This window comes from Antechinus flavipes, chromosome 3 (assembly GCF_016432865.1).
Source record: "Antechinus flavipes isolate AdamAnt ecotype Samford, QLD, Australia chromosome 3, AdamAnt_v2, whole genome shotgun sequence".
Taxonomy (NCBI): domain Eukaryota; kingdom Metazoa; phylum Chordata; class Mammalia; order Dasyuromorphia; family Dasyuridae; genus Antechinus; species Antechinus flavipes.
The window spans coordinates 280669360-280689080 of record NC_067400.1 but is presented as its reverse complement, the minus strand read 5'-3'; the positions used below and the strand labels follow the sequence as shown (position 1 = coordinate 280689080).

General features: G+C 35.9%; 1 protein-coding gene across 5 annotated transcripts in view; it reads right to left on the bottom strand.

Annotated features, from left to right (window-relative positions):
* PCYT1B (phosphate cytidylyltransferase 1B, choline) overlaps nucleotides 1-19721 on the bottom strand; it is a 113722-nt gene that overhangs the window by 36843 nt on the left and 57158 nt on the right. For 4 of the 5 annotated variants that reach the window (XM_051985082.1, XM_051985083.1, XM_051985080.1 and 1 more), the window contains exons 2-3: nucleotides 18295-18394; nucleotides 7119-7235 (exon numbers count right to left, since the gene is read on the bottom strand). In XM_051985082.1, the coding sequence (XP_051841042.1) occupies nucleotides 7119-7235; nucleotides 18295-18394 (217 nt within the window). The remainder of the gene's footprint in view (nucleotides 1-7118; nucleotides 7236-18294; nucleotides 18395-19721) is intronic. The other variant, XM_051985084.1, reaches the window with a different exon arrangement.

Below are 19721 nucleotides of genomic sequence, written 5' to 3'. Positions count from 1 at the left end.
ACAAAATTATTCTGCCTTGGCTTGGGGCATAAGTCTTAATCTTTTTTGTGTCATGGACCCCTTTGACATTCTGGTCAGAATAATGTTTTTTAAATGATTAAAATAATATATGTACTATCATATTCAAATAAAGATATATATATATATATATATACATATATATATATATTTATATATCTTTTTTTTTCCTTTCAAGTTTACATTTCCCCTACAATATATCCATGAGGTCCCTGGATCCCAGGTTAAGAACCTTTAATTTAAAATGATTAGTTTCAATTCAGTCTTACCTGTACTTCTCAGGAAATTGTATGCAGATGCGTGACAAGAGTTCAGTTTATGCCCTGGAGGCAAGTTTATTGTCTTTTTTATATGTAAATGAGCTATTTAACCCTCCCATCCTTTCTCTGGGGAAGGTCTGTCTATTTTTTTGCCAGGCAATTTTTCCTTTTATATTTCAACATCTGTCTGGTAGGGACCACAATCCTTCAATTTTGCTGAAAACTCTTACAATATACTTACCAGACTAACTAAAGTCAGTGCAGCTCTAAGCTTAAAACTGCACTAAAACTATTGGGATACCCTGTATATCTCTGTCTCTCTCTGTCTCTCTCTCTCTCTTTCTTTCTCTCTCTCTCTCTCTCTCTCTCTCTCTCTCTCACTATTCCTTTATCTATTCCATCTATTCCTTTATCATATCTCTTCCTTTCATCTTTCTGTCTATATGTATAAATACAATATATATACATGTGGTATTTTATAAATGTACTATTTTATAAAAGTATGTTAGCTATTATCACATGACCAAACTATTTCTTTTTCTATTTGGCCTTGTCTTTGGACTTAATGAGACTGATAATGACAAGAATCCTCATTTGTAATGTGCTACACATGCAGAAAAAGGTGAAGAACTGAGGAGATTAGAAAACTAAGTAAGAGTGGGAATTGAGTGAACACATTGACTCCTTGTGACTCAGTTCTGTAGCTAGCTCAGTTCCCTTTCTCTTTAATTATGAGCTTAGTCCAATTTCTGTTCTGTGAGAAAAAAATTTTATTCAGTTGTAGGAATTGTGAGAAAGCTTTATTGCATTTTTTTGAACCTAGCTTTGTATGGCTGGGAAGAATGACCGCTCTGATTGTTGCTTAGAGAGCCTTAACTAAGGACCCAGATTATGATGACCAGAAGATTGATGGAAGGAGTTTTCTCAAAATTATACATCCCAAGTAACCTCTATGTCTTATTTGAAAATTGGCACCATACTGATCCATCAGTTATTGTTTCTCATCTTCCTTTGTTTATAAGGAGAATGAGAGGAATGGAACACCACTTTTTTTTTTAATTTCAGGGAATTGCACTTGCTCTTTCTCCTCCCAAATTGAAAGTCTCTAATCTATCCTCCCAATAAAAAATGAAATTATCCAGGTTAATTTTTAATTAATTGGTCTGATTTGATTATTTTTAATGTATACAAGTCTGTCTCTTCCTGAATAGAGGTCCAGAGCCAAAGCTGAGGAATGCTACTGGTCCCAATTTGTGGGGCAGTTGGCAAATATTGCTTAAGAAATTGATAAGCTTGTAAGCTCCAAACTTTGCTTCCTCAGTCATTTGATCTTTGAATTGTCACAGAGGGTACATCTGCCTAAGCTTGGTACTAGAGTATCCTTGTTGAATATTCTGTCTATGCTATCTATGCAAGTAAACTTTTATCTTATTTTAATTGCTTTTAACTGTTGGAGTGATCTATAAACTCAAACTAACAGGCCTAAGGAGAAAGCACTCTGAGACTCTCCTCAAAAAGGCAAAGATTTGGTAGAATTGGTTTCATCATGAACTCAAAGGGAACAAGAAATATAATTTTATGGGACAGTTAGTCATCAACTTTGCATGATGACGATAATGAGTATAAGCAGAGATGATCATGAAGATAATTGCAACTTGCCTAACATCTGTTTTAGAAGATAATAGCAGATGACACACAGCATGTGTTTACAAAACACTTTACATGCATTATCTCATTTGAGCTTTATCACAACCCTGTGAGATTGCCTGTTCCTGTTTTATAGATGGGAAATTTAAGTTCAGATAGTTGTTTATAATCAAAAAGGAAATTTATGCCCATATTGTCTGATTCCTGGGTATCTAGGTTGTACAATGGATTGAGTGCCCTCCTTGAGCCAGAAATACCTGAGTTCAAATCTGGCCTCAGACACTTACTAGCTGTGTGACCCCAGGCAAGTAACTTAGCCTTGTTTGCCTCAGTTTCCTCATCTGTCAACTGAGTTGGAAAAGGAAATGGCAAACCATTCCAGTGTCTTCACCAAGAAAACCTACATGGGGTCATTGGGAGGCAATATTGAAATATCTGAACAACAACAACAAACCCTGCTGACTCCAAATCTAGCCTAGCATCCTTTCTACTGCACTATGTTAAAGGAGTAGAGAATTTTTATAAAGAATTTATATTCAGTGACTCAAAGGAGAAAATAGATAGTAGTTAAAATGGAACTTAAAAATGGTTGAAGAACAAGAAATAAAAGACATTGATGATCCCCCAAAGTATTATTGATCCCTGTGATCTGAACTCCACATATGACCAAACTATCTTTATATCAACTCTCTTCCTGCTTTATCTGGTACCCTTAAATACTCCAGGGGAAGTTCCCAAACCATGAGCTTTCACTCTTCTCAGCTGATTCCCAAATAAGTGGAAATGTCCAATTTCAAAACATTACTCCTATAAACTAACAATAGCTTGGTAGAAACTTCTGGAGCTTTCTCTCTGCTAGCATATTCTTTAAGAGCCCAGATCAATCTCTATGCTATAAGGTATTAGGAGAAGATACAGATATACACATCTATATCTATCTATATACATACACGCATAGGATGTTTGTATACATATGCACATATCCCTATGTTGGTGGTTTGGGTAAGCTTCTATGGCATTTATGTTTTATATATATTATATGTAAGACATATATATTTATTTATATAAAACATTTTATATATATATATACTGAAAGAGAGAGAAAGAGAGAGGGGAACACACCGAGAGAAATATCATGACATGGTACACATTGTGCTGGGCTTAAAGTTAGAAAGTCCTGATTTCAGATCTTGCCTCTAAGCCTTAATGGCTGAGTGACTCACAACAATTGTGCACTAGACAGTATTTATCCATTTTGTTCCTCATGGTTACTCAGTCTTTTCACACTGTGACTCCAGAGACCCTGTGCTAAGGTTGAGAACAACATAACAATCTGCCATGAGTCATTTAAATATTTTATGGGTCCATTATGGTATAATTTATCTGGGAAACACAGCTGCATAGCATCTAGTAAGTGTCTGAGGTCAGATTTGAACTCAGGAAAATAAATCTGTCTTAATCCAGACCTGGCTCTTCATACAATATGGCAACACCTAGTTGTTCCTTTTATAGAATTTAGGGTCCAGCTATCGTTGCCTTTCTGCCCCTTAAAAAGAAGATTGATCATAATTATTTCCTGTGTTTTATCTTCATAACAATTTTGTTTCATTTCCTACTTTCTCTTCTCTCAAGCAACCTTTCCGCCTATTCATTTTCTTAACAAGCATGTATTAGTGACCTTTTCCTTTTCTACATCATAATATATTTTTAAGCACAGAAAAGTCAATTTTCTCTGGAAAACTAGAGCTCATAATAAATAAAGTTTTCTCTACTTCTAGACTCCCTACTAATTCCAGGAAGTAAGTCATGAAAATAATCAGGGATTTTTAATGACCCAAGTTTATTGAGACATCATCTGGCCCCATTTGAAAGAAGGCAGTTGTTTTTGTCTTTCCCTCTTATACTTCTTGATGCTTACCCAAAGAAGAGGAAAGTCTTTTATCTATCTATTATGTTCAATATGTTCTTTACTATTCTAATACTCCCTAGAGAAACTGGCTACAGAATTTACACAATGGGCTGAACCCATTCAATCCTACCACTCAAGAGAGGAACTAAAGCAAGGTTAACAAGGGAAGGCTTTTTGATAATAAAGAATACCAAGACCCCAGGGACAGGATCAGGGGGGCAGGCAGAGTTAAGCTGAAGAATATTGCTATGTCCAAGTGACTTAATAATTTTTGTGTTTCTTTAAGATATCATGTATTTCTAAGCTAATTGATTAGTAAAACTTTTTCATTCTCAATTTGTCTTCAGTGAATACTTGGATCCAGAGAAAAGCACTGATGGGATTTCATTATTCCCCAGGACAGCAGAATAGTGATATGATTCTTCTGATCCTTGATTCAAAAGCTTTAATGGCTCCTCACCATCACTAGAATGCTTTTGGTTGGCGTTTTAAAAGTCTTTTCCAATTTGCCTTCAACTGATTATAACCCACCTTTTAAAGTTTCATTAAAAGATTTGGGTGAGGAGCAAAGAGAGCTAGGTTTTTTGGGGTAGAGATGGCTATTTTTTGGGGGAAGGGGCTAGAGTTGGCTGTCCTCTTTCCAGTATTCTCCAACCTCCAAGGAGATTTTGGAGTTGACCTGAATGCAAACTGCAAAGAATTACTGATCCTGACCTTGGGGAAGGAGACTTGTGGTCAGGAGAAGTCGATATGGAAGCCAAGTACACAAAAAATGAGGAAGCAAAAAGGAAGGAGGAGAGCAAATAGGAGGTTACAGGTGACTGTGGAGTCCTGAATCAAGGCAGTAAGGATGCTGCAAATTTAAATGAAATCTTGGAAAATCATATGCTCTTAATCCAGATGATTGGGGAAAAAGGACTGGTGATTTTATACTATTTTCCCCTCTCTTCCTCCCCAAATAGGGGATGGGATGTAAGATGGGTCACTTAATTATTTTCTATGCTCACTGTCACCTTCCCTCCCATATTGGGAGGCATTTACCTTTGTTTTAAAAGTTTTCTTGGCTTTTTAAGTAGACAAATGCAAAAAACCTATTGATCAGTAAAAGGGCTCAAACATGGATGTACTCTAAGAAAACTTCACAAATAAAAGAGAGATCTTTTATTCTAGAGAAATAAAAATTCTTGCGTGGACTGAACTTGAGGATTTGGGAATTACTTTTGAAAAGTTCAACAAAATGGATAAATAATATTGAATTGTATAGCCCGAATCTGGGATTCAAATATCTGTAGAGAGGAAACTGTAAGTCTGAGAACAAGAACTACAAGAGAAAAAAAGTATCATCCCTCCCTTTGTATCATCCCTTCAACAACTTTGCTGTTGGCCTGGCTTTTAAAAGCCAAGACATGACATGAAGGAAAAAGGAAGTTACTTGAAAAGGGAAACTCATATCCCGAAAAGGCCAGCTGGGTGGTATAGTGGATAGAGTCTGGTCCTGGAATGGGGAAGATTCATCTTCCTGGGTTCAAGTCTGGCTTCAGACACTTACTAGCTGTGGGACTCTGAATAAATCCCTTTATTCTGTTTGCCTTAAATTTCCTCATTTGTAAAAATGAGCTAGAGAAGGAAAAGGGAAACCATTCTAGTATTTTTGCCAAGAAAACCCCAAATGGAGTCACAAAAAGTCAGCCATGGTGACAAACTACTGAGCAGCAACAACCACCACCATGAATAGGGAGAGGGACCGAGATTATGAGCATGCTGAATGAGCATCCTTGGATAGTTAACAGTACAGCCTACCTGGCTCTCCCATAGCACCTGCAGTCTCCACTGTTCTAGACATTTCACTTGATTCCTCATGTATTTTATTTTGTTCCAGTCCAACTGATCTGTTTGCTGTCTCTCCCATGCAATGTTCCTCCATCAGTCTCTATACCTCTGCCTGAGCTGGCCCCAAAATTTGGACTGTTCCCTCTCCTCACTTTTACCTCTTGTAATCTGTAGTTACAGCCAAAGTTCAGACTCAGATCCTTTCCTAATTCTCTGAGTGGTTAACCCTTCCCTCAAATTACCTTGCATATAATTTGTCTTTATATGTTTGTGTACATATTATTCTTCTCATGTAGAATGTAAGCTTCTAGGGAGCAAGAACTGTTTCATTTTTGCTTTTGTAACCTCAGTGCCTAGCTTATGGTAGGTGTTGAATTAAGAGCACAGAAAAGGTCTTAATAAGAGCATTCATTTAAAATTAACAGCACATAACAAGAGAACTGTTCGGTTCTGCAAACATATATTGTATCTAGGATATACTGCAACATATCTAACATATATAGGACTGCTTGCCATCTAGGGGAGGGGATGGAGGGAGGAAGGGGAAAAAGCGAAACAGGAGTGAGTGCAAGGGATAATGTTGTAAAAAAATTACCCTGGCATGGATTCTGTCAATATAAAGTTATTATTAAATAAAATAAAATTAAAAAAAAAACAACCAAAAAAAATTAAATTAAATTAAATTAAATTAACAGCACATGTCTTTTGAGGAAAGTATGTTAGGACTTAGTAATAGAGGCTCTTTCTCACCCTCCCACCTAGTTATTCATACTGGCCCTACATACAATATGTAAATCTCTTTCTCTGACATACTTTGTATAAATATCCAATTGAATCATTCAAGCTTTTATTAAATTCCCACTTTACTCACAGTACTATATTAAATGTGTATAAAAAACAGAGACCATATTTGTCCACAGTCATTCTGATTTTTCTTAGTGTTTCCCTATGTAAAAATAAGAATAAAATTATTTTGCCCTAAATCCTCTGAGAAATATAAGATTATGTCTACTAAGTGATTGAATTTCATGGAGAAAAGTACTATGGAAAGCCCAGTTATCCATACAGTTCTTATCATTCCAGGGCACTGAGAATAGATGGTATCTACTTCCATTCTCTTTCTGCTACTGCATGATATTTTTGGGGAAAGCAATTGGGGTTAAATGACTTGCTCAGAGTCACACAGCTTGTAAGGCTCTGTGGGTGGATTTGAATTCAATTCCTCCTGATTCCAAGGAGTCGTTGTCCTTCCTAGATTCCACTAACTGATTTTTATTTAAGCTATTTTCTTTTCAGAGATTAGACAAAAGAACACAGGCAAATTAGAAATTATTGCCATCACTATTCAGTCTGAATTGAAAACATGGCAATATTTTAGTTATTTTATTTTGATGGCAGACAGGAGATCCACTTCAGAACTGGATAAAGGAATGAAGGGAAAATTCAGGTCTTACCTCCTACCAGCAAGTAGCTGTTGGGAAATAGTGTTTTAGCTTGCATAAGTGCTCTAGCATGGCCAGAGTGGAAGAGGTCGAATATTCCATCTGCATACACTCTAACAGGTCTGTCAACTATGAACAAAAGAAAACACAGTCATCAGAAAGGGGGGAAAATAACATTTATGAGTCAAGTTAGTCAATAAATACTTATTAAATACTTACTATATACCAGGCACTGTGCTTAGTGCTGGGAATATAGATAAAAAAAGGAAACAGTTCTTGCCCCTCAAAAGAGCTCATAATTTAATGGAGGGAAGATAATACCCAAAAGGAAGCTGAAAAGTGGGGACCAGGGAAGGAAGGTAACCTGCATAGGGACATGATGAGGGAGATGTCCAGAAGAGTGTAATCAGGTGAGAGGAGAAGAGATGATGGATTCAGCCATCCTTAAACAGAAGTTCTCTACTAATCTCCTCCAATAAGAGGAGCTCTGGATGCAGAGAGGGTCCTAAAGAAGTGTGACTTCCAGGACTAAAATGATCTTAAAAGATGAATTCTCCTTAAATGGATGGCTCCCGCATGCACAGTTTTACACCTTTTTAAGGTAAAAAATCAGGATGACTCATTTTCCCTGAGTTCAAATCTAACTTACTATGTCAGTCGGGACAATGAGCTGGAGAAGGAAATGGAAAACCCCTGTTAGTATCCTTTATTGTGTTTGCCAAGAAAATGCCAGATGGGGTCATGGAGAGTTGGATATCACTGAAATGAGTGAACGGCAATAAAAGGCTTATTTGAACAAGGTATAACATCTATCCTTATTTTCTGATTTAAATAATATTTTGGCTTTCTGCAAAAACTTAGAGTTGCGTTATAAACAGCACAGGAGAGAGCAAAATGAGAACACACATTTTTTTTAGTAAGCATGAGAGAGGCAATGTGGAACCATGGAAAAATTACTGGCTCTGGGGTCAAGGGTATCCTTTCCAGCTTTAGCTCTATGATTTTATATCAGAGAACAATATGTTTCTGTCCTCATTTTGCTCATTTTTCATAGTTGTAGATAATCTTTTATAGCTCAGAATTGAGACAAGGGAGAGGGCAAGGTTGGAGCTGAAATGAAAGGAGCCATTTGGTAATCAGGAATAGTTTCCAAAGTCCAAGCCCTTCTGTCCAGTGCTCACTGGTCTCACTTTTCTTGGGTTACTCCTGTCGGCTTCAATTTGTACCTGAACAGGAATAGGCCATTTCCTAGAAGATCGAGGGACAGGAAGGAAGGAAGCCATATGATAGAACAGTATTCTCAAAAGAACCATGCCATCCCCAAGTTAATGATGTGATAGTTGTAGAGTATATAATTCTTTCTAGATGCAAAACAATCTAATTAATTTGAAACACAAGGGATAAAGGAAAAGAATGCTGAATTAACTAGATTCACACTGTTCGATATCTTTTAAGAGCAAATCACGGAGGATCAAGTCAGCTGGGGGAATAGCAGTTACTTCAGATTAAACACTATTTTGAAGAAACACATATTGGCTTCACATGATTTTCCTGTACTCCTAAATTAGTCTTTGAAAATAGAAATTACTTTGCAGTGTAGCAAAGCACCCTTGATTCCAATAAGCTTATTCATTTTGACTTTAATGAAAGACTGCTCGCTATAACATACATATACACATATATCTTGGGGGAAAGGAAATTAAAATTAGCCAGGATTTAAGTTTTTACTATTGATTGAAGTCATTGAGATAAATTAATCCAAGAAGCAGGGAATGTGAGACAGCAGACAATGTATATAAAGATATATGTGTAAAGCCACATCCTAAATTAGAATAGGGAATCTTAGTCTCTTTTGAATGATTACAAGCTGTCATTGTTAATTTAATTTTATATACTAAAACCTAAAATTGTACAGTGTACATTCATGTCTTATGTCAAAGTGAATTTAAATATTTTGAAAAATCTATAATGTCCTTTTGGATAAATAAGAAGTCTTTGGTATATCATGTAACCAGGATTAATAATCTCAACACCAACCAGAGCTTCTCAAATCTGATAAATCTACTGGTTTATAGACAATGAGAAAAGAAACATAATAGGATACATGACATTCTTTCCACTTTCAAACTGGCATTATCAAAAAAGAATTTGCAGCTAATTCTTGCATATCTACAATGATTATAGATATTAATTAAGTATTCCAGCTAATCTGGAATAACCATATACATCCAACATGGATAACTAGATTGGTATATAATAAAATGTACTTGATTCCAAATAATATTGATTACAATTTCATATTTCTTTGATTCCAGGAGTATTTTAGGATCCTCCTATTCTTAAAGGTCAGTAGCCCCAATTCATGAAATAGGAAAAAGAAATTAGCTTATTTCAGCTTTCTACTTCACTGGATCTTATATAAACAGCAATTATGATATGCTCATTGGGGTAAGGTATTGTGCTGAGTAATGTATAAATCTTTGCATATTAGGTCTTTGCTTCATTTAAATATCCTGGAATCTAAGAATATAATAAGCAAAACAGAAAGTTGTACAAATACTAAGTAAATGTATACATTAACATATTTACATTCTATAGAAGTGTGAGAGGGAGTTTTCTTCCCTGCCTCATCTTGCCAAGATGGTTGTCTAAACAGGAAACCTATTCTAGCAAAACCTTGAAGTTCATAACAAAGAATAATGATCAAGAAATCCAATGAAAAACTGCAGTAAATGACATCATCGAAGGCACTCCTCACAAACAATGAGAAAGGGGCACCTTGAACAAAGCTAGCACAGGTTCATCCAGAGATTGTTCTCATGTTACCTTCCAGTCTCTGAGTTCAGAGGTGGCAAGAACCATCTCTTTGGGTTTCCCCAAAGAAGTCTTATGATGGGGACATGAGAGGTTCTATACTAGCGTGAGGAGGACCTTAAGTTGACTTGGGGCTACACTGCCTAAACTAGAACAGCTTTGCTATATAAAGGGATCTGAGGTCTGTAAAGGACCCTGAATATTTAGCATTTTGAATTTCAAAGATCCAAGAGGAACCTAATCTCAGAAGGTAGAAGTCAGCACAAGAATTTAGGAAATATTAAGATCAAACAGCACCCCTCCCATCTCACCCAACATTCAAAATTATAATAAGGTTTGGGATCTCACTCTGGCACAAAGCCATAATTCAGGAACTAAAGCTGATGAAAAGATCAACTGGTATTTAAAGTATTATAAATCTAACGGTTAATTAGAGATTCAAAAGAAAAGATGGATTGTATACCGGAACTACACAAGTACTCAGAAGAAATGAAGCAAAAGAATAAAAAAAGAGGAAAAAAGCTCTTGTGGAAAGAATTGGAAAGATAATAAGTAACTTGATATTAAGAAGAAAGATTGTCTGGGTCAGTTACTTAAGAAACATTTATAATTTTTAAAAAGTCTCAACCCTATTTCAAGAAAATATTAATCAACTATGTCTAAATCTATTAGAACAAAAGGCCAAGTAAAAATAGAAAAAAATCCACCAATCACCTCATGAAAGGAGTCCCATAAGGAAAGGTCCTCATAATGTCATAATCAAGCTCCAGAATTCATTTATCTAGGGGGAAATACTGCAAACACCTAGAAAGGATCAGTTCAAGTACCAACCAATTACAGTGAGGTTTATACAAAGCCTGAAGGCTTCTATTTAAAATCCAAGAAAGCCTTGGAAAATGCTATTTAAAAGAACAAAATGTAGAGTCTTACAACTAAGAAAAGTTTACTTTGGAAAATTGAGTATAATCCTATTGAAGAGGGGGGAAAGGATTTTAATGGATAAGACTTATAAACATTTCTGGGTGAAAAGATCAGAGCTGAACTTTGAAATACAAACATAAGGATCAAGAGAATCCTAGAAAAATAAATTTATTTAAACAATTGGAAAGAAAGCTATGATGATGTAGTACTAGTATTTTAATGAGGAAAGAAGAAATGTGTCTCTTCATAACCTATATTACTATATTCCAAATGTATTGAAGGAATTAAAGGCAGAGAAATTCTATTCTGAGGGTAAAAGGAAGGATAAACTAGTGTATAAAACAAGAAGAGGGATTAAAATTTGCTATTTCTCTTAATTGGAGTGCATGAATAAAAATACATAAGATCAACTTCACTTACAAATAAAATAGGCAAAGGAGAGTCAAGAAGGTTTTTTCCCTTCTTTTTGTCTTTTAATTTCAGGGGACGTTTGAAGGGATGATATTAATAGAGATGACCCCTCAAAAAGACTCATTGTTTAAATGCTCAGATGAGAATAGAAGGAAATTTAGAAGGAAGCAAAGATAAGCAGGACGGTTTTGAAAATAATATGCAAAATTTATCATTTATATACCCATACAACCATACACATGCGCACGCGCGCACACACACACAAAATTATACAATCAGAATGAAACAGATTCATGGTTTCATAGAAAACCTTCTTTTTGTTTTCTGCTATTCATACAGAAAAGCCCCTTTGGTGGTGCTTCAGTTTAACATTAGAAAATAAATTTTAAAATGAAGGTAGTCATGCACAAATAGGCTTTAATGTATAAACATAATATGTCTACACCCAATGTTCCTTTTATCAGATATAAACTTCTTTAATTGGATCAAGAATCTACCCAAACAGCATTGGCTGATCAAAAAAAAAAAAAAAAGTCCCATCCCTGATGAGTTTAAATAGTTTTGCAGTATATGTATCCTACATGCGTACCTCACTTCTATTATTATACTCTAAGTTTGAGTCTTCTGTCTCAAAGAATATTGTGTGTGTTTGTAGGTCATTGTGCCCTTTATATTTTTTTAGGAGGAGAGAATGAATTCCAACTGTTATTACTATATCATCTTGGTAAATGCCTTTGCTAAAAGCCAATTTAACATACTGACTGATTGTTAATCGGATATACACAGTGGGAGCTGGAGAACTACAGTAATAGAAAAAGTCATCCACAAGGTTAACCCTAGAACTCCAGGTTGTGGTCACCTTCTGGTAACCCAGTTCATATGTGAAAGTGTAATTTTGAGGAATAAACTAGAGAGAGTGTTACACAAGGATTGTCACAAATCTAGATATCTGTAAAATTTCTTTAAAAATTATTTTTATAAATGAAGAATACTATTGATAGTTGATAATTACAAAGAGTGAATGTGTTTGAATCTACAATCCATAACATTTCTAATGCTATTCTTTCTCTCTTTCCCCTTTTTTTATTTTCTCCTACCTTTAGTATCTTCCGTCTGATAGTTTTTCTCAACTACCTTGTCTACAATGCTATAACCTATTTAAAGATTTTAAGACTGGGAAGGTTTTAGAAGACCTTCATATCTTCACGGTAGGTATGTTCTTATGTTAGTGATAATATTGAAATTCTCCTAGGTGAACTGGGTTCTCCAAGGTCAAGTGGCAAAATGGAGATTCTTACCCAGATCCTTTGCCTCCATCCACATCCAACACTCAGGTCATTTCATTCATGTTCTCTTTCCTCCTCTACTTATATGTCAATGAATCTATCATCTCATTAATGGAGGTACTCTCTCCAAAACAGTCCACCCCACATCATTTCACCCTGAGTGAAATGCTATTCCCATAGAAATGTTTCAAAGAAAATCTACTCGATATGGTAGCGTTCTTCATCTAGGGTTTTTTGTTTTTGTTTTTTGATATTTCTTGAGTAGCAGAGCTGGATTCAGACTTGAAGTCACTAGCTACATGAAAACCCTCTTATTATGTTTTTTTTGGTAGGGGAGGGGCACTTGAGGTTAAGTGACTTTCCCAGAACTAGTATGTATTAAGTATCTGAGGCTGGATTTGCAGGCCCTCCTGATATCAGGGCTGGTGCTCTAGCCACTGGGCCATCTAGCTGCCCCGAACCACCTCCTTTACTAATTATGCATTTCCCACATGGAAAATGCCATTTTTTTACAGGAAAGTGATGGTTGATAATATATGCAATCTGTTTATGTCTGCAGGTGTCCTAACTATTCCTCCCCACCTCATCCATCTAAGTTATTCTAGTTTTTTCCTAAAAGTATTGCTACCAAAGAGCAGCTAGGTGTTCCGATAGATCAAGTATCAAGCTTACAGTCAAGAAGACTCATCTTCCTAAGTTCAAATCCTGCTCAGGCACTTACAAGCTGTATGAACCTAAGCAAATCACTTAACTATGTCTGCCTCCATTTCCTCATCTGTAAAATGAGAGGAAAATGTCCTTTCTCTTTGCCAAGAAAACCCCAAATGGAGTCATGAAGAGTCAGACATGGCCGAAAACTAATGAACAACAACATCAATATCATCCTCTAGGCTTAGGTTCATTTTTTCCCTCATCATCCCAGTATAGAATGGCCACAAGGAAATCCAGTATGCTCTGACTTTTGGTTTTTTGAAAACCCAATGGGTAACTCACCCAAGCAAGGGAATTTCATTTAAATAAATGAGTTGGTTGAATATCACTTATCCTTGCCTCAATAAATCCCTTTTTGTTAAATCTAAAAAACAATTAGTGTCTTATTCTGCAATAAGAAAGAGTAAGACTTAAAGGACCAGGGGACTGGCCAGAGTCAAGGCCAGCCCAGGACACCAGTTCATCTCCAATTCTCCCACTTTAGAGACAGAGCTTTTATGGAGAAGAAAGAACACCTGCGGGTCAGCATCTACTGGGTTCTTCAAGGCTAATAGGGCAGGTTCAGTTCTAGGGTTGCCGGATTTCAAAGATGCAATGTCCTATGGCTTTCACGTTGATTACTTCCTTTTCCATTTTGCTTTCTCCTCTTTTGATGTGGGGCATCCCTGGTGCTGCCCCCCACTTTGGACTGTCCCGAGGCCTCCAGGCTAAAGTAACTGAGGCTATGAAAATCTGGAGTACTCCCAGGGCTGGGCCTCCGGGTCTTCTCTGTCTGGACATCCCCTACGTGGCACCCATAGATTTTGAAGTATCCCTTTTTTTTTCTAGACAGGATGAAAGTAGGCACTATAGGTTTTTTTTTCTATTTCCTTTTTTTTTTTTAATTTCCTAATCATTATACAGTTTGAAGCTCTTTTGTTTTATTTTCCTTTGGAGTATGCAAGTGAGAATTTGGTTAGTCTATCCCATTTTATACTGTCATTTTGACCAGAAGTCCCCTCTATTAGATTTTAATTTATCCAAGGTCAGGGACATTTTTTTTATTCCCCAGAGTACTATAACTATGCTTTGCATAGATTGGGACCTCTACAGGTATGAATTAAATACCTATGTGTAAGAATAGAATATTAAAAAAAGCTATGACAGTACCTACGAAGCCCTTTTTCCAGCTGTTAGTGAGAGGAGTCTAATATGGACGTAGGGGTAAGTTTATACCAGTTTTGATTTTTTTTTCCTTCTGTAATCCGTTCCTTTTATAGTAAAATTTTGCCCAGAATGCAACAAAGATAATTTATCTTTATCTGGAAACAAAACCCCTTGTAAAAGTACAGATGTTAACAAATAAGGTTTAAAGAGACTCCAAAACACCTGAGGGTTTCAATGAGAGTTCATTTGGCAGCTACAGGGTGGGTGAAAGAAGGAATAAGCTGTTTTATTGTCCCACAGAGCAGCAAACAGATGCACCCAGGCAACAGCAAATTCTGTACAAGGAAAATGGGCTGATGAGTTAGAAAAGGTTCCCACTGCTCATGATTATATTCAATTCAGGGTAGCAACACACGCTCACCACTGGTGTACATTCACCTTTCTCCTCTCCATTCAGAACAAATCTCTCATGATCCTTCAGGCCTTCCTTCCATGTTTAAAAAAAAAAAATATTTCCAATCAGCCCTTCACTGATAAGGAGCTACACCTATAATATCTACGGGGAACTTTCAATGCTAAGTGTTGGCCCTCTTTTGTGGAATTTACCTAGAGGGTTTTTACTATTTTTTGATAGTGATATTTCCCTTTTTTTTTTTTTTAACTTTGTGAGGCAAATGAAGTATTAAGTGTCTGAGGCTGAACTTGAACTCCTGACTCTTAAAGCAGGCGTGCCATCCACTGTGCCATCTAGCTGCCCCTGATAGTGATATTTCTAATCCAATTCCTAAAAATTATAAAACCCATTCAAAAATTAATTTTGTTCTTCTTTTTCTCAATGTCTTTTCCCCTCATTGAATATGTACTGATTTTGCTAGGCTTACTACCAAACAATCGCTACAACAAGAACATTGCTAAAATATTTCACATCTATTGTTATTTTTGAATTATATTCCAGTTTTCTAGGATATGGGGAAGGTAGATAAGATCTTGGGTGAAATAGCTGTTGAGAGGAATTCTGGACATCTGAGGCATGGGGTAACTGGGGAATATGGGAAGGGGACAGAAGTGATGCTGATTGGTTTTTTTTTAAGAGTATCATTAAATATTTTCAGAAACAATTAGATTATACATTTATCAATGACAAAAAATCCTTAGTGTGTCTGAGTTTGTCCATTAGCAAAGTTTACTGAATAGACATTCTATTTCTATTATTGTCACATTCTGATAACAACTGCCTCTTGCTTTTAAAGCAATTAGTCTGAATTTGAAGAATGGGGAAGACTAGGATCATCCAAGTAGTTCACCAGCACATCTAATGACGTTTACTAGAATTATTAGTGACAATGGCTATCAAGTCCTGAGAGTTATGGATCATTCATATACTAAAGACTAGACCATGAATCTATTGTAAACAATACAACATACATAAAAAAATCAATTAATCAATCAAGAAGCATTTATTAAGTCCTTGCTATGTGCCAGGCATTATGCTAAATATTAGGAATACATTAAGAACAAAACCAAAAACAGTTTTTGCCATCAAAGAGCTTATATTCAAATATGAGACTACATATAAATATATATATGCATAAAACATATGTATATTTTCAAAATTATAAACATATACAAAGAATAGCTGAAAGCAAACCTTAGAGGGAATAACTGTTGGGAGAGGGGGAGGGACCAGGAAAGGTCTCCTGTAAAAGGCAACAGTCTTAAATTCTTAAAGCAGTCTTTTTTTTTCCTTTTTTTTTTTTTGCTAAGGCAATTGGGGTTAAGTGACTTGCCCAAAGTCTCATAGCTAGGAAATATTAAGTGTCAGAGACCAGATTTAAACTCAGGTCTTCTTGATTTCAGGGCTGGTGTTTTATACACTGCACTAACTAGCTGCCCCCTTAAAGCAGTCTTAAAGGAAACCAAGAATTCCAAGAGTTGAATAGGAAAAGTCAGCATCCAAAGCATAGGGGAAAAAATATTACAGAATCACGGAAACAGAAGCTAGCATGCCCTAAAAGATATTATAGCTGTTTTCACATATTTTTCCTTCTCCCACTCAGTTTGGAGTTAGTGATTCTCAAGACTTTATATCAAGGTATCAAGCTAATGGAACCCTTGGAGAGGTACCAATCTGTAACTTAATTCTATCCTTTTATAGTAGGTTCCATCTTTTTCTGTGTCTGCCACATCTTTAGGATTACTGGGAAGATTTACAATTCTTTATTTATAGACATTTTAAAAAATAGAATTATGTGTTCAGGTTGAGTTGCAAATTTAATTGAAAGTCTACATGTGATATACTTCATTAAATGCCATACATATGTCCTCTCCACCTTCTTAAGGAAAGTCATTTTTTAATTGAGTGAGATTCAGCTAATCTTGGGTTCTATACTCCCACAGACTTTGTGCTTGAGAGAGGGAGTCAACTGAGTTCTGAAATCCCTTGCCAGCTTAGTGCTGGTAATATTGGATTTGGACTGCCAAAGTATTTCTCTTTTTATTATTGTTTCTTCCTCAAAATAAAAGTAGCATAACTGCAAAAATCTCTAAAACTTAATTGCAATCTAATTCCTTGGGTTCAAATCAGACACTCTGTCTCTCTCATTCTCTCTCTCTCTCTCTCTCTCTCTCTCTCTCTCTCTCTCTCTCTCTCTCTCTCTTTCTATATATATATATATATATATATATTTACAAAAAGAGGTTGTTTTGTTTTTGTTTTCTTTATGGTGGTATAGTCTGATGTTTGATAATTTACTTATACTCTCATAAAATTCAGATGTTGCTTCATTGGTGTTTAATTAAATATCATTTATAAAATTAATTACAGTGAGGGTTTATTGTTTGTTTCTTTGCAGTATCTTATGAGAAGATTTGATCCATGTCATCCTTTATCCATTAAAATTAACCACAGGTTAAACCACAGGTGAACAAGATTTCAAAAGCACTGGCTATCCAAACTTCTTTCCCATTGCTGTCCAACCAGGGGAATTTCTCAAATCACTGGAACTCAACTTTAGCCAGATTAGTCTTCTTATTCTGACACATAACACATTTATTCATTCACAATCCCCATTTTTGATACTATTCTTATCATCTGAAAATCTTCCCTTTTTACTCTTGTCTATCCATATCTTACTTGTCCTTCAAACATCAATTTACATCCCACATACCCTAACTATACCAGGGTACAAGGATCTCTCTCCATTCTCTAAATTTCTCTAGGACTTACTGTCTGCATCATTCATTTTGGCAATCAATCACCTGTTTTATCACTACTTAATTGTTGGGGTGTTTTTTTTTCAGTTTAGCTCATTTCATTACTGTTCACTGAATATTTTGATTTTGAAATTGCAGATGTAGGGGCAAAAAAGGGACCATTTTATACATAAGGAAACTGAGAGATTAAATGATTTGTCCAAGGTCATACAGGCAATAACAACAGAATGGAGATCTGAATAATTCCAAATCTAGAGTTCTTTTTACCATACTCTGTGGTAAAAGCTGTGAAGAGCAACTTGTCTTTTCATCCTACAGTTTTAGAGGGAAGGACTAATGCCATATTTCATTTTTTAAATCATCAGGGCCTAGCAATGTGATGAATGAGTGAATGCATTTGTTTAGTAGATGGATGCATCTGTTTCGCAGATCCCAAATTTGTTCATCTTCAGGACATATTGTTAAAACTGGTCTTTTATTCTATATATTCTATGCTGATTTTTATTAATTTTTTCTAGGTATTTTTATTGCTGTGAGTTTTTTGCCCTTTGGCCCTGATTATATATGAATCTATAAATCTTAAGGGTATGACTTAGATAATGAAATGCCTTCCCTGTTTTCCTTTGCTTGTCCCTGGTTCCTTTCAAGGCAGCCAACACTGTGTGAATAAGATGAAATGGCCTCACCTGGTGTTCCCAAGCGGGCCTGAGCAATGGTCAATTTTTCATGGGGGGCTTGGCACTGGCAGCTGGTTTCATCTGCAAATGGGGCAGGTGCGGTCAGAGTCTAGAAGGGAAAAAGAAAAAGGGAATACAAACTGACAAAGTTCCCTTACAAACTAACTTCCCTTTGCCACTTCACTGGTACTTTAGACCCCTCTGGTACGCAGGCAAGGGGAGAAATATATTCTTGTTAGAAATTCAACTATAATATTCATATAAAGGACATGAGCAGGGCTGGTCCTGGATGCTGGGCTTTCTTGGCATAAATTCCAATTATCACTAATAAGTCAGTGAGCTTTGTTTTTCACATTTTGATAAAATCTAAATAGCCAAATTTGCTAGCTCCTTGGGGATCCATAAGTGGAAGAAATGTTCATACTCCTGAGTTCTACACATAGTCATGGGCACTCAAATGAAAAAGCTCTTTAATAAGTAAATAAAAACAAACCAACAAATAAAACCCTTCTGACCAATGTCAGTTTTGCTGTCCTGTCACATGCATTCTGTCCCATCTGAATATCTCCCCCTCTCTGGGATAAAACTTGAAAGTTCACAGTAATTCAGATCCACAGGATATATCAGCTACCTGAAAATCACTCAACAAATCCCCGTAACTGCTGGGATACTTTGCTCAAATTGAGTTTGTTTAGTTGGGGTGTTGTGACTGAAACAACTCATTATTTGTTTATTAACTATTTGGTAAGGGCTATATAGGGAGCAGTGAGGTGGTGCAGTGGATAGAGTGTAGTCCTTCAAGGTAAGAAGACTCATCTTTCTGAGTTCAATTCTGGCCTCAGATATTTACTAATTATGTGATCCTGGACAAATCTCTCTCTCTTTTAATTAAAGCTTTTTATTTTCAAAATATATGCATGGATAATTTTTCAACATTGACCCTTGCAAAATCTTGTATTCCAAATTTTCCCCTCTTTCCCTCTATCCCCTCCCTTAAATGGCAAGTAATCCAATATATGTTAAACATGTTAAAATATATGTTAAATACAAGTTATGCAACGTTTTGCTGCACAAGAAAAATCAGATCCAAAAGGAAAAAAATGCAAGCAAACAATAACAGAAAGAGTGAAAATGTGATGTTGTGATCCACACTCAGTTTCTCTCTCTGGGTATAGATGGTTCTCTTCATCAAAAGATCATTGGAACTGGCCTCAAATATTTCATTGTAGGACAAATCTCTTAATCCTTTTTGCCTCAAGTTCCTCATCTGTAAAATAAACTGGAGAAGGAAATAGCAAACCACTTCAGAATCTTTGCCAAAAAAAAATTCCAAATGGCGTCATGAAAAGTCAGATACGACTGAAATGACTGAACAACAATATTATGTGTACTTCAGTCAATATATAATATCATGAGTATGAGTATGTCTTAAAGAG